The sequence below is a fragment of the Crocodylus porosus genome, unplaced genomic scaffold (assembly GCF_001723895.1).
Source record: "Crocodylus porosus isolate Cpor-Errol unplaced genomic scaffold, CroPor_comp1, whole genome shotgun sequence".
In the NCBI taxonomy this organism is placed as follows: domain Eukaryota; kingdom Metazoa; phylum Chordata; order Crocodylia; family Crocodylidae; genus Crocodylus; species Crocodylus porosus.
Genome location: NW_017728911.1, coordinates 40914270 through 40927874, shown reverse-complemented (window position 1 = coordinate 40927874; position 13605 = coordinate 40914270). Strand labels below are relative to the sequence as shown.

Below are 13605 nucleotides of genomic sequence, written 5' to 3'. Positions count from 1 at the left end.
GGGGCTGGGGCTGGGGCTGGGGCAGGCACTGCACAGCCGGGGCAGGACACGGGACGGAGCCATGAGCAAATCGTCCAGGGGTGCAGGGAGGGGGTGGCGGCTCCTGCTGCTCCATATACCCCAGGAGGGCATGGGGCATGCACCCCTGGATCTATGTGTGGGATGAGGATGGGCTGTGCTGGGCTCTTCCTGGCAGGGGGGCTGGGGCGAGTGGCAGCAGTGCTGGGAGTGGGGGGCTACAGATTGGTATTGGCCAATATGGTTATTAACAACTGGCCATTGTTATCAGCCCAAAAAATCTCTACCAGTGCACCCCTACTCTGAACCACTCATTACTTTGTACCACTTTGCTTCCCAGTAGTTTCTTGCTTCAGGCCTGTCCATTTGGACAACTGATAAGTAAGCACATACCTCATGAATACAGAGTTGAAAACCCAAACGTTATAGACAGCATGAAAATATTTCACACACTCCTAAATGCCAGCCCTGTATCCCCTAATTATTTTAAAAGCTACTGGAAAAGACACCAAAAAACTGGGCCCCAAAATTGCCAGAATTTTAAAAATATGGAAAATAGACTGAATGTACTCACAAATATTTTTAATTTCAAGGAGCTTTTTAAGCATATCTTCCTTACAGCTGTACAGGCAATTCATGTCCGAGTTGCCATCCTCTGTACCGAATTCATAGACAAGTAATTCACAGTTTTCGCTAAGAACCAGTAGTTTTGACTCGTTTGCAGGGGGACCATCCTCAAGGTCACTGTCCTCCCACAGGAAACTAAGGGCACAATGTGCAACGCATGTTATTTGTGTGCGGGACCTTCTTTCCAGCCGCAGCCTACTCCCCAAGCACTGGGCGCCTACCAAACAGCTGAGAAGTGTACACACGCACTGTGCACATACACAAGTCTACACGCACATGCATACACACCCCCTTACACACACACAGAAACACATGTATACGCGTACACACACACACAGATGCATGTCCACATAGGAACACATGCATATGCATACACAGAGACCTACACACACGTACACTTACATGCAGAAACACGTGTGTATGCACGCACAACCACAAACCCTTACATACACCCAGAAACAAACCCAGAAACACATGTACGTGTGTGCACATATATAGACACCCTTACACACACAAACATGCACATACGCATACCCAGACCCTTACACACGCAGAGAAACACATGTACATGTACACACACACATAACCCCTTACACACACGCAAACACACATACACACCCTTACACATGTGCGTACACACACTGGCACACACACAGACCCTTACACGCAGAAATACATGTGTACACATACACACGTGTACACGTACGCAGACCCTTACACACACACAGAAATACACGCATACACACTCTTACACAGGAACACACGTGTACACGTACACACACGCACACGTGCACCCCCAGCCCGGCCTGCCCCTCACGCCGAGCGCTTACTCGGCGCAGGCTCCGGACCCGGCGCTGCCATGGCCACGGCCGGCTCTGCCCGGCGCCAGCCCCCGGACGTGCAGCCCGCCCGAGGCGAGGAGGCTGCACAGCGCGTCCTGGCCCTGGTTGAGCTTGGCCCGCACCGCGTCCCGCGGGGGGCCCGCGCCCGCCTCGCCCAGGGCCACCAGCAACACCCGCAGCCCCGCCATGGCTATGCCCTAGCGGCGCCCGGCCGCCTCACGGCCCCCACTTCCGGCCCAGGCTGAGGCAGCCGCAGGCGCCACCATCTTGGAAGAGACCCTCGCTTCCGGTCAGCTGAGAACCCTCCGCCCGACGGCTGGGAGGCTGTCAGCCCCGCCCCCTCGAACGCCCGGCCCCCGGCGGCCAGCCCCGCCCCCTCCGACCAGGAAGTTGCCGGCGCTGAGGCTGGAGTGGCGGGACGGTGGCCGCGCGGGATCGGTGCCCTCCGATGGCGGAGCGGGAGGATGGCGCTGCTGGGCGGGTTACTGGGTCGGCTGCTGTGGTTCTCCGGGCTCCGTAGGGGCCGTCATGCCCCGGGGACCCAGGCCATGGAGCAGGACCGAGCGCTCGAGGTGTATGGTGACTATCCCTGCCGCCGCTCGCGCGCGTTCGGCCTGGGGCGGGGAGGGGGGTCCCGGGTCGCCCTAAGGGGCAGGGGGAATGCCCCCGCCTCTCGTCAGGACAGGCGTGCTGTGGAGAAATAAGGTAATTGGAGGGAAATACGGTAATAGGGAAGGGAAGGTCTGGGAGCTTTTTCACCTCCTCCCCTCCCCTCCCCCTAGCTAGAGGTAGGTTTCCTCCGGGGGGTGCGGGAGTCTCTGGGTGGAAAGGGTTGAATGCCCTGAAGGTGGTGGAAATTTCTCCCCTTCCTGCTCAGGGGTGCCCCCCTCCCCCTTTCTGGAAGGGAGAGAGGGTTTGCACCAGCTTTAGGGACTTCTGGATGGGTCCTGCAGCCCAGTGCACCCCCTCTGGGTCCACTCCTGCTTGCCTCCCCCCTACAGCAGTGCCTGGAGAGTCTCCGGTTCCTCTCTCAGTCTCATTTCCATCTCACCAGTGTGAGCCTTCCCTCCAAAACCAGGAATGAGTCGCATCCCAGTCAGGGGATGGGAGCATTCAAGGCGCTCCTTGCAGTGCAAGCACTGAGCTGGCTGAGCTTCCTGAGGCAGAGTGGCAGGGGAGGAGCGTTTCTGCCTTGTTTCGGTAGTGGTTTTGAGGATTTCCCAACTCCCTCCAGGGGTCGGTCCTAAATGTGACTTTTTGTTAAGTGATCTCCATGGAGGGGCTGATTGCTGGGAAAGATCAGCTTTTTATACCAACAAGTCAGTCTGCCATGAGGCACAGCCTTCACAGAAGAGCCTGGGTCAAGCTGAGCAGACTGAGACCTGGATATGGCCGCATCTTGGGCAGCCCCATGTGCGAATGTGGTGTCCAACAGACATCGTTCTTCCAACTCTTTAGTTGGTCTAATAAAAGATATCACCTTTGCCTAGAGAACCTTGTCTGCCGATGTCCTTAGACCACCATGGCTACGATCAACAAACGTCACAGCACTTCAAAAGCTGTACAACTGCTCCTCACTTAACGTCAAGTTGAAAAATACAACTTGAAGCAAAACAATATTAAGTGTATCCAGTTATGTCACAGTAATTAACCTACTAGCAGGCGGCGGGCAAACAATGTTATCACTAAACATTGTGCAACTTTAAATGAGTCTGTTATCTAATAGATCAGAGACATAATAATGAAACAGCATTTGCCAGGAGGACGTTAAGTAAGGAGTACCTGTAATCTTTACAAATGCCCAGACGGGGCAGATGGGACCTGCACATTGAGCAATAATACTATACAGTGGCTTATAGATTCGGAAGCTGATATCTGGCAGCATATGAAAAAAGAAGCATCTATTTGGGCAAGAATGCACAAAAAGATTCACTCATCTGTTGTATTTTTAAAGCAACTAAACACAAGGCTCCTCTCAGTACTGGGGGTTGTGGCTGCGTCATGGGACAGAGAGTCAGAAGTTGCACCCTCTGACCTGTTTTGCCACTGAATTACTGAGTAACCTTCAGTAAAGAACTTTGTCTGGCTTTCCTGTTCTGTTAAATACAAAACCGCCTCGGTAGGTGAATCTTGCAACATACTTCTGCTTGTAAAGTGCTGTGGAAGCCTTGAATTTCAAGTGCCATAAATTTGTAGGCTGCTATAGGTAGGATCTTATGTTGGGCAATTTTAAAGAAACTGCTCTTCTTTAAATCTGGTGCGATCCAAAAAAAAAATTAAATAGTGTGGGAAGGAGTGGTAAAGGGATGTGGAAGAACTTACTTGGGTACTTGTTGTCAATTTAAATAGCTTGTAATTATTTTTTTGACTTAATGCAATCTTGTACTCTCTTAAGTACTTTAGGAATTCTGGGAATATTAATGGCAGGCAAGGTTCTTTGAGTAAATGTGATATCTTTTTATTAGACCAACTGGGCAGTTGGAAAATGGTTCTTTGCAAGCTTTCTGATACAAACACTCTTCTTCAGGCATAGGGAGAGCCTGCTGGTATTTGTGTGCTCTCTAGGGTCGAATAGACGCTTAAGCCAATATGCAAAATACAGGTCAGTGAAAGTGAAAATGCAAATGCATGGCAGTGAAGATCAGAGGAGATGGGAGTTTACGGGTGCGAGACGGCTGGGACACGAGAGGAATGTTGCTGGGTTTTCGGTTGTAGCCGTGTTGTGATGTCTTTTTATTAGACCAACTGAGTAGTTGGAAAAAAGTTCTTAACAAGCTTTTGGGAGCAGTCACCCTTCATCAGGCATAGGGAGTCTCTGGCCAGCTGGTAGAAATGAGAGGTTACCTGGGGTTATCAGATGGCAGGCATGTTATCATGTGCCATAAATCCATAATTTTTTGTATCCAGTAGATACATGAAGTCGATGAGAGTAGGTGCTTGGATATCTCAGCTCAGCAGGAACAAGCAAGTAAATAATAGCTGTTTCCTAAGCCCCTGCTGGTGTGAGGATAATTTTGGTAGACTGAAAGGCACCTAGATTCAGCTGAACTGGATTGAGGTGACTTGTCCCAGTGGGATTAGTTGGGTATAGAATCAAGATGCTGTGATTCCCAGTCATGCCAGATGTCATATAACTGTGAGAAATATAGGACTGGACAGTGTATATAAGGTCACTGAGTTCAGTCCCCTGTGATTGCAGGTATCCATGCAATAAATGTTTGCCTAAAGGGGTCTGTTGGAGCATTTTGTTGAAGTGTGTTCTCCCTCCTTCCCCTCCCCATCACTCAAATCTTGCTGAATCCATGTAGAAGGTAATGTGTCTTTAGGGAACACCCACTAAAACACATTCTAAATCTTGCTTTGGGATTCATCTTTAAAACTTTGTGAGCTAAATAAAACTACTACTAGTAAAACTCCTTCTATTTGCTTGTACAATGAAATGTGTTTAAATTATTACAGGGTACAAGAAAAGTGCCCTGCAAGGATTAATGCTCTTTAACATCGCACATAACAAATGAAATATAATTGGTAACCACGTTTTATATGACAAAGAAAATTATTCCATCTGAGGCTTATTTTTAGCTGGTATGGATAAATATGGATTAGTGCATTATTTTTGTATTGGCCTCCTTAAGATGGTTACAAAATCGTCCATGTGAGCCCATGCCTAGGAGTCTAAAGGGAGTGGGGGAGAAACAGGAAGGGAAAATACACTCTTTCACACATACTTTCACTCAGGCTTGCTTTTGCTATCTGAAATAGTACTGAATAAAGTACTTGGCAAAAAAAGGAAGCATTTTGTCTCATTTTAAATGGATCATCTCCCCTTGTCACAATATGATTATGAGTCTTCCCTCTGGAAAAAATGCAAAATTTTATCAGTCTCCTAACTTGGAAAAAAATGTTCTTAGAAATGGTGGTGTGGTTGCAGTCTTGTGGTGCCTTTAACTACTGTGGCACAAATCAGTGGATTCCTGTTATCATGCCAATAGCACCATGCCCTAATGTGTAGAGAAACGTGTATGGGAGCCCACCATTCACTTGTGCAGCTGTTCAGTTATGTACCATTGGAGGCCATAGTAAAAGGATTCCTTACTAAGCTAGTTGACCTTCAGCTTGTGCCCTAAACCTTAGATTTGATAAGCCTTTCTTGTCCTAGCTCACTGGGGGGCAGCCTTGTTGGTAGCTGTGACACATATTAGCCCTGCATCCTTCCCAAGCGGCACTCATCCCTTTTCCCTGCCCAGTCTGCTGCTCAGCTTTCCGCTCCCTGGTCTGTATGCCCTTTCTGATCTCCTGCTCACAGACTTCAGCTCCTTTGAAAATGTCCTCCTTAATCTCCAGCTTCACAATAACTGTCAAGTAATTTAAAAATAAAACTATTAGTAGCTTCCTACAAGCACACGAGCTGCTCAAAACCTCAACTTGTGCTTTTTATGCTTCAGATATTTAAAACCAGAGCTGTTGGTTAAAAGGGTTTCTTCTCTACTAACCGATAAATTGAATTTGGGCTTAATGTCCCATAGAGCATCAAGACTAGCATGCCCAGGGACTATGTTTCTAATATTAAGGACTATTCTAGTTCTTGATGTCAGATAGGTGCACAATCCCTTTGAAAGTTGTAAGTTGGGTGTTTTATCTCTTGGGGCCTGTTTGAAAATCCCAGCTTTCACCACAATAATGGCACATGTTTAATGACTTTTGAATCCAACTAAGATTCTCGCTTCCAAAGAGGCATTAATAGTCGGCATTTTATAGGACTTGTGAGGACAGGAAAACATTTTACAAATATGAATTTGTTTAAATCTGAGCCACCTAAAATCATAAGACAGATGCATTATTTTCATTTATTACCATGTGGTCTATAAATGACCCTGTAGAAATGCTGCTCATAAAATTGGAGGTCAGATGCAAGCTGTGGCTTATGTGTTCCTTGAAGCACTCTAGTCTGTAAACAGCAGTGATTTATTATGCCAATAGAGTGAGGCTTCAGCTGCATGCTTTTTCACTAACATTAATTCAGTTGGATTATTAGCTATACTTCAAGTACTCAGTAATTGGATCTCATACACTGTCTAAAACACAAGCACTCATATACAAACTTTATAATTTATAGACTCACATGATAACTGAAATCTTAACACTGTCTGGCGGTTAATTTTACTAGAAAGTAAAACATTTTGGTTTGATCCCTCTCTTTAATGCAGCAGTACGTTCTAGACCTGTATGTAACCAGTGCATCGTATAGTCTAGTGATTCTCAACCAGGGTGCCGTGGCATCGCGGGGTGCCTTGAGATCCTTTCAAGGGCACCACGCAGTGTTAGCACCATTAGGTGTGCAAACATGATTCACATGATGATAAACCCAGAGATTTCAAATAGGAATCCGTAATGTTAAATGTGTTCTGAGCTCTTATGGGTTTTCTGAGTTCTTTGCAACAGAAGAATTGCTCTGTTAATTTTCTGTGGTCAAAAAATAAGTGAAAACTAAGCTGGCAACTTCTCTGGGATGCCTTGTGTCAAAAAAGGTTGAGTATAGACTATAGTCTTAATGGCTGTTGGTAAAACTCCTGAGGCAAGAAACTTCAATGGGTTAGTTTCTGGACTGTTAAAACCTGAGTAACTTTAATTGAAGTCTCTGCAAGAACTGAATTTTTATAGAATCAGAGAGAAGTAGGGCTGGAAGAGACCTCCATAGGTCATCTAGTACCATGCCCTACCTGAGACAGGGCAAAATGGTTTGGATAGGGATGATCTTTTTAAAAAAAATAAAACTTGAGAAGTTGCTGACAACTTTGAGTTCAAAGTTAGCTTTTATTTCAGGGGTGGGCAAAATATGGCCTGCTGGCTGGATCTGGCCTGGCGAGGCATTTTGTCTGGCCTAAAGCAAGTCTGTTGACCCTACTGAGCCCTGGCATGGGTGACAGCCTGGGCTATGGCTCTTGTAGGGCTGGTGTGGCATGGTGGCTGGACTAGGTTTTTTGGCAGCCCCAGCAGTGGCTCCTTCTGGCTGCTGCTGCCGGACCAGCCCCACTACCCAGGCACTCCAGCCTGTCTGGGAGTGGGGTCTGCACAGGTAGGCAGTGCTGCAGGCAGGAGGATGGGATGGGGCCACAGGTGGGCAGGGAGCTGCTTCCAGAAGCAGCTGGGGCCGGGATTGCAGGGTGGTGATGCCCTGGCCCCATGCCGAGAGCCATGATCCGCTCCCTGCACGTCCCTGTGATGACTGCTGGTTCCATGGGCAGGGACAAATGGGGAGCAGATTGTGTCTCTGCCCCAGGCCCCAGCTCCATGCTGTCATCAGTCTGCGATCCCAATTCCTGGTCCCGCCTGACCATGCTGCTCCCCAATTTGGCTCTCCATCTGCTTGCAGCCCCAACCCATCTGCCCAGCCACGTGCCCTGCCCACGCGGGTCCCGGCAAGTCTCTGTGGAGACCCCAAGATCAGCAGGCGGTGACAGCATGGGGCTGGGGCCAGGGCAGAGCTGTGATCCACTCCCCGCATGCCCCTGCCTGTGGAACCAGCACCTGTTGCACGGACATATGGGCAGCAAATAGTGGCTCTGCCCCAGGCCCCAGCCCCGTGCTGTCACCGTCCTGCAATCCTGATCCCAGTCTCAGCTTTACCTGCCCATCCCACTCCCAGGTGCTGCTCCCTGCCCACCCACAGCCCCATCCCAACTGCTTGGCCGTGCATAGGGGCCACTTACGGAGTTTTGGTGAGGTGCTGTGAGGGGAAAAGGGTACTGACCTGGCCTGCGACAGCTCACTAAAACTTCCTAAGTGGCCCTCTGACCAAAATAATTTCCCACCCCTGTTTTACAGTCTGTATTAAATACAGTAGTATTTGTAGAATGAATAATTATTTGAGACTTTGACTCTCTTGCTCCCAAATAAGTAAACTTAAACTGGAGGCACTTAGCAATCTTCAGGATGTCCTAAATTAGATTATAATGAGAAATACTGAAAATAACAGAAGCCTACAAGGCTTCCTGAGCCAAATCTTATGAAGTGCTTTTATAAGCTGTGCAAGATAAAGACTTTTTATTTTTTGCTTTCAATACGTAAAGTACTATGCACACAATTGGAACTGTTACCTTTTCAATAAGGTAGGCATGGACAGCCACAGAGACTGTTTAAAAAGGGCTTGATATAGTCACAGGATAAGCTAGAATTCACATGAGTTCTGTGTAAGGTCTGTGTTTTGACTATCAGACCAGAGCAGAATTGATGCTTCTAATGTTAAGTGTCACGGACATAGAAATATTCTTAGCATTTTTTGGCTTCTGTTACTCTTGGGTAAACTGAGCAGAAAGAGGTTTCAGTAACCAGGCGTTTTCTGGGAATGAACAACAAGAACTGCTAGGAAGACAACTTCTTAAAACCCTGTGAATTTTTCAAATGTTTCTACTTATAAAAGTTCCTTCATTTCTGGTGTATTCTCTTCTGTTTTAGATATAATTCGAACTATTCGGGACCCAGAGAAGCCCAACACTTTAGAAGAACTGGAAGTGGTAACAGAAAGCTGTGTTGAAGTACATGAGATAAATGAAGAGGAATATCTGGTTATAATCAGGTTTACTCCAACAGTACCTCATTGTTCTTTGGCTACTCTCATTGGTAAGATTTGTATTTTATTCAGGCACCCTTTATTGTTTTTTGTTAACTCTATAGCCTTTGCTTTTACTAAAGGTTTTTCACCTATTTAACTTGGAATTGTATATTGGAAACTGTTAACAAAGCTGAGAAATACTATAATATTTTTAATTTAGTCTCTTGATAAACCAAATAAATCTTCTAGTTTGTGTTTAGGGGGATTATTCTCCAGAGTTCTTTGTATCAGTGTTTCTTGCAACAGCCATACCCAAAAATAATGGAGAGAGGCCTGGGGCTGCATGTGCATGATTTCATGACTTCTGCCTGTTAGGCCCAAGCTGCACTATAGTTTGGATAATTTTTGGCTTTACAGCAACCTTTTAAAAATAACTCTTCCTAATAAGGATCTTGCAGTGTTTTGCAATTCAGTATAAGTATTCATTTTTAAGTAGTGTACTGCAAATGCACAAGTAGCAATAATTCAGTATCAATCCACAGGAACGTTTCCAGATGGACTGCAAGATGGCTTGGTGCAGAAGTAAACCAAGTAACAACCTAATCTTGCTTTAAGCGGTCTAAGTATTTACCAACCATGGTAAAGACGTCTTACAACTTCAATGGCCAGATTATTTTAAAAATAAATGAGACTGAAGCGGTAATGTATTACTGAGACTTATCTATGCGTACTTCAACAATACCATGATAGTGTGTAGTGACCAGAGACTATCATAAGGTGCATTGTGTTTCCTTCAGAGAGTAACCATCAGGGACTTAAAAAAAAAATAAAGCAGAAAACCCCAAAAAACTTGTGAGGTGAGCTTCTGAAGTTATTACACTCACAAAACTCCCATTAAAGACCAAAAAACCCCCAAAGATTAGCTCTTTAATAGCTTCTGTATCCAGATGTGTCATATATTTCAAATATATATATTTTAGTTTTAATGATCTGGGATTCACCCCCCTGATATTCGTCTGAAGGAAGGTAGTTGATAGAAGTCCATGTTTAGGTGGGATATTTGGATTTCATACGTGATTCCTTCATTTTGCCACTGGTAAAGAAGTTTAGAGAAAAATAGTCTCTCAGATCTTCAGAATTATGTGAGAGGCCTTTGTTTTTATTTTTAAGAGATCTTGGACTAAAATAAAGCTCTGTTTTGCTTATTCTCTTTAACTTCACGTTGAGGGGATGGAGGATTGGCTATACCTGTAACATAACTAGGCTTCAGTTCTGTAAAGACCTTATGTTGGAATGCATCAGGTCTGGCTCATTTTACAGTCAAGAGGTTACCAGAGGCAAAGATTCCCAATTGACATATTTTAAATACTTTCCTTAAAAGAAAACCAGTGTTTGAATTTGAATGAGAGAAATGGGATTTGAATGGAAATCGGGTTTCCATTATTGGCTGGAATAATGGAAAAGCAAAGGTACACGTAAAACATTAACTTACAAAATAAATACTAAATAATTTACTTACAAAAAACGTGATGCCCAGAAGTGTCAGATACCTCAACATCAGCAGGGCTGCTCGCATTTGCAACATGTGTAGGACTTTTGCTGCTACAGAAGAGTGAAATAGTTGGCTAACCAAAGTGGATGTGATTCCTGAGGTTTGATTTCTATTGTGTTGCACAGCCTAAGTCACAATTCCTTATTCTGTCAAAGAAAAGGGCTACAATAACCATTTAAACCCATGTAGCATGTGGAAATAGGCTGTAAACTTCCTGTCACCTGCACAGCTACTTGATTTCAAGTTGCTAATTTTTCTTCTTTCTTACTAGGGATCTCTCAACTTGGCAGTACCCTTAATGAGAATCGGTGTAGTTGCTGATGTTAAATCCTCTTTGATACAGTGAAAAGGGGAATAACTAATAGCATGGTGTCCATAGAGGATTTTGAATCCCCACCTCTTCTCTGTCTGAAGTAGACAGGATTTTTATTGACCTACAGGGCATTTTGCAGGGCCTGTATATTTTAAGTGACTGTTGGGGCAGAGCAGTATACTTAGGTGTTGGTATTACATGCTGCTGTTTGATAAAGAGGGGAGTTGTTTGTTCAGTTTGTTTTGATAGATTTTATTTTAACTAACTAGCAGGATATGCAGAGCCTACGTGTGAGTGATTTTAATTTATTCAAAATTTTAGAAGGGCATTTTTTTAAAAGTCTAGGCAGATAGCAAACATCAGGCAGAAAGGAACAGGTAGATGAGAGAGATGAAATATCTTTTTTTCTGTAACTGTTAAGGCAGAAAGTAGGGCAGGGTAGCACTGTAGGGACTAACTGGTTCAGAGGAACATGAGTTTCACAGGCAATGACTTACCTTGTGCATGACTTCAGATTAACATGGCTAATAACTTCTGGGATTATTAAAAGATTAGTCCTATGGGGAATCGCCAGATGACTGTAAAGTTGGCCAGATATCCGTAAGACTCTTCTCTTGTAAGGAACACCTGGACAATGATCTGACCTGTGCAGTGAATTAAAAGAACCTCTTCATCTTTCTGTGCTGGTTTTGATGCCTAAGGAAGTGAACACTTTACATTTTTATATAGTTTTCTCTAGGTTAATTGTATGCAATCTAGTAACCTGTCACTACAAGAGTTCAACTGGTGCAGTAATACATTTAAATAATGCTGCATTTAAATGCTTATAGGTAATGTGCAGTGTTCACTGTTGCATCAGTAGTTAGTTTAATGTATTAAGCCAGATTTAAATTGTAAACTCGCCACACCAGATTCTTCTGTGGCTTATATAGTACTGTACACATGACCAGCATTTAACAAATATAATAATGTACAATAGAAACCAGTTAACTGCTGATTAGCTTGGGTGTACAGCAAGCTCTGGAGGTTGAGAAGGATTCCACTGGATTGTTCCAGCTTTGTAAAACATTTGAAACTAATGCTAGCTTGCTAACTAGGGAAAGTCTTTCAGAAGAAATGTGTTTAACTGCAGTTGGCAGGATAGTAGTAGAATCTAACCTCCAGTGGAAGAATGTAGAGAGTGGAGAAAAATGAGTGTGCAACTCAAATGAGGTACAGCACTAGCTTTCCTATTAATATGCTGCCTTGTTGACGGGGGGAAAAAGCATCTCTTGGTCAGAGTGGTGTTCATTTTTGTTGTCATGTATTAATTGGGCGTTCTGTTGAAGATGCTAAAGAGTGACAGTTGTCAACTGTATTGGCATTCTTGTGGATGCAAATAGTCATTTTTTTTTTTTTACTTTTTTGATGCAGGGCTTTGTTTACGAATAAAACTTCAGAGATGTTTGCCTTTTAAACACAAGGTAAAGAATTTTTATATTCTCTTATCAGACCATGTACAAGGGTGTCAAATAACAGGTTTTGTTTTTTGGCTTTTTGTGTAAAAATACCCCTTGGGATTGCTTACTTATATCTTTGACAATAATTTAAAAGCTGTCTTTCTAAATATTGCGTATGTATATTTCCTGGACCTTAACAGCTACAACATGCCAACCCTATCAAATAGTGCGCAGTCACAGCATATAAAGGAAGTTTGTAGTAACAGTGACTTTGGCAAATGCTTTGAGAAAAAGGAAGTTGAGAGAAACTTCCTTTTGAGAGACACGGCACTTGGTGCTCTAAGTTTCAGAAGTCTAGCAATAAAGAGAACCTGATTACCATCAGTTTTCTGAACACAAATGACAACCAATGAACTATGAAAGACAGGACACTTTAACTATGACTGTTTTAAGTTCTGTTGATGCCTTACCAGAAAGAACTGTGGGCCATTAAAATGCTTCAGAGCATCCAGGCATTGTGACTATCATTGATGTTTAACTACTTACTGGATTTTTCAGTCCCTGAGAGAGACTGTGGGCAACCACAGTTCATCCTGATTGAGGAAGTAAGCTGACTTGAGGGCAAGATAGCTAATATGCAATCTGCTATCTTTTTAAATGTTTGACTTTAGACAGAACTTGATAATGCAGACTCCACTGGCAGTGTAAAAGTAATCTGTGAAACAAAAAACTGAGATAGACTGTTAGTGGTTTTGCTAGAAGAGTGTAGAAAAACTGCAGTGATTTACTTATGGTACCAGGTATGGAAATGAGATTTGTTTTCCTAAACTGAAGAACTGCTATATTTCATAGTTTCTAGGGTTGGAAGGGACCTGAGTAGATCATTTAGTCCAACCCCCTGCCATGGCAGAAAAGATTTCTGGGGTCAAACGACCCCAGCAAGGTGTTCATCTAACCTCCTCTTAAAGACCCCCAGGGTAGGAGCCTGCACCACTTCTCTTGGAAGCCGGTTCCAGATCCTAGCCGCCCTGACCATGAAGTAGCGCTTCCTAATATCTAGCCTAACTCTACCCTCTGCCAGCTTGTGACTGTTATTCCTGGTCACTCCTGGCAGTGCTTGGGGGAACAGGGACTTCCCCGGTGCCTGCTGGTTCCCCCCCCCGGCTTGTTTGTAACAGGCCACTAGATCCCCCCCTCAGCCTTCTCTTGTGGAGGCTGAACAGGTTCAGGTCCCGTAGCCTCTCCTCGTAGGGCCTGCCCTG

At 44.6% G+C, this 13605-nt stretch overlaps 2 protein-coding genes across 2 annotated transcripts in view; one reads left to right on the top strand and one right to left on the bottom strand.

Annotated features, from left to right (window-relative positions):
* The window catches only part of SPG11 (spastic paraplegia 11 (autosomal recessive)), a gene marked incomplete at its 5' end in the record, with an annotated part of 46782 nt that extends 45098 nt beyond the window's left edge, over positions 1-1684 (bottom strand). Inside the window, 2 exons of the mRNA XM_019533196.1 lie at positions 593-780; positions 1476-1684. Coding sequence (XP_019388741.1) covers positions 593-780; positions 1476-1684 — 397 coding nt within the window. The remainder of the gene's footprint in view (positions 1-592; positions 781-1475) is intronic.
* A 193-nt stretch (positions 1685-1877) lies between these two features.
* The window catches only part of FAM96A (family with sequence similarity 96 member A), a 16012-nt gene continuing 4284 nt past the window's right edge, over positions 1878-13605 (top strand). The window contains exons 1-3 of the mRNA XM_019533909.1: positions 1878-2066; positions 8943-9107; positions 12318-12367. Coding sequence (XP_019389454.1) covers positions 1952-2066; positions 8943-9107; positions 12318-12367 — 330 coding nt within the window. The 5' untranslated portion in view covers positions 1878-1951. The remainder of the gene's footprint in view (positions 2067-8942; positions 9108-12317; positions 12368-13605) is intronic.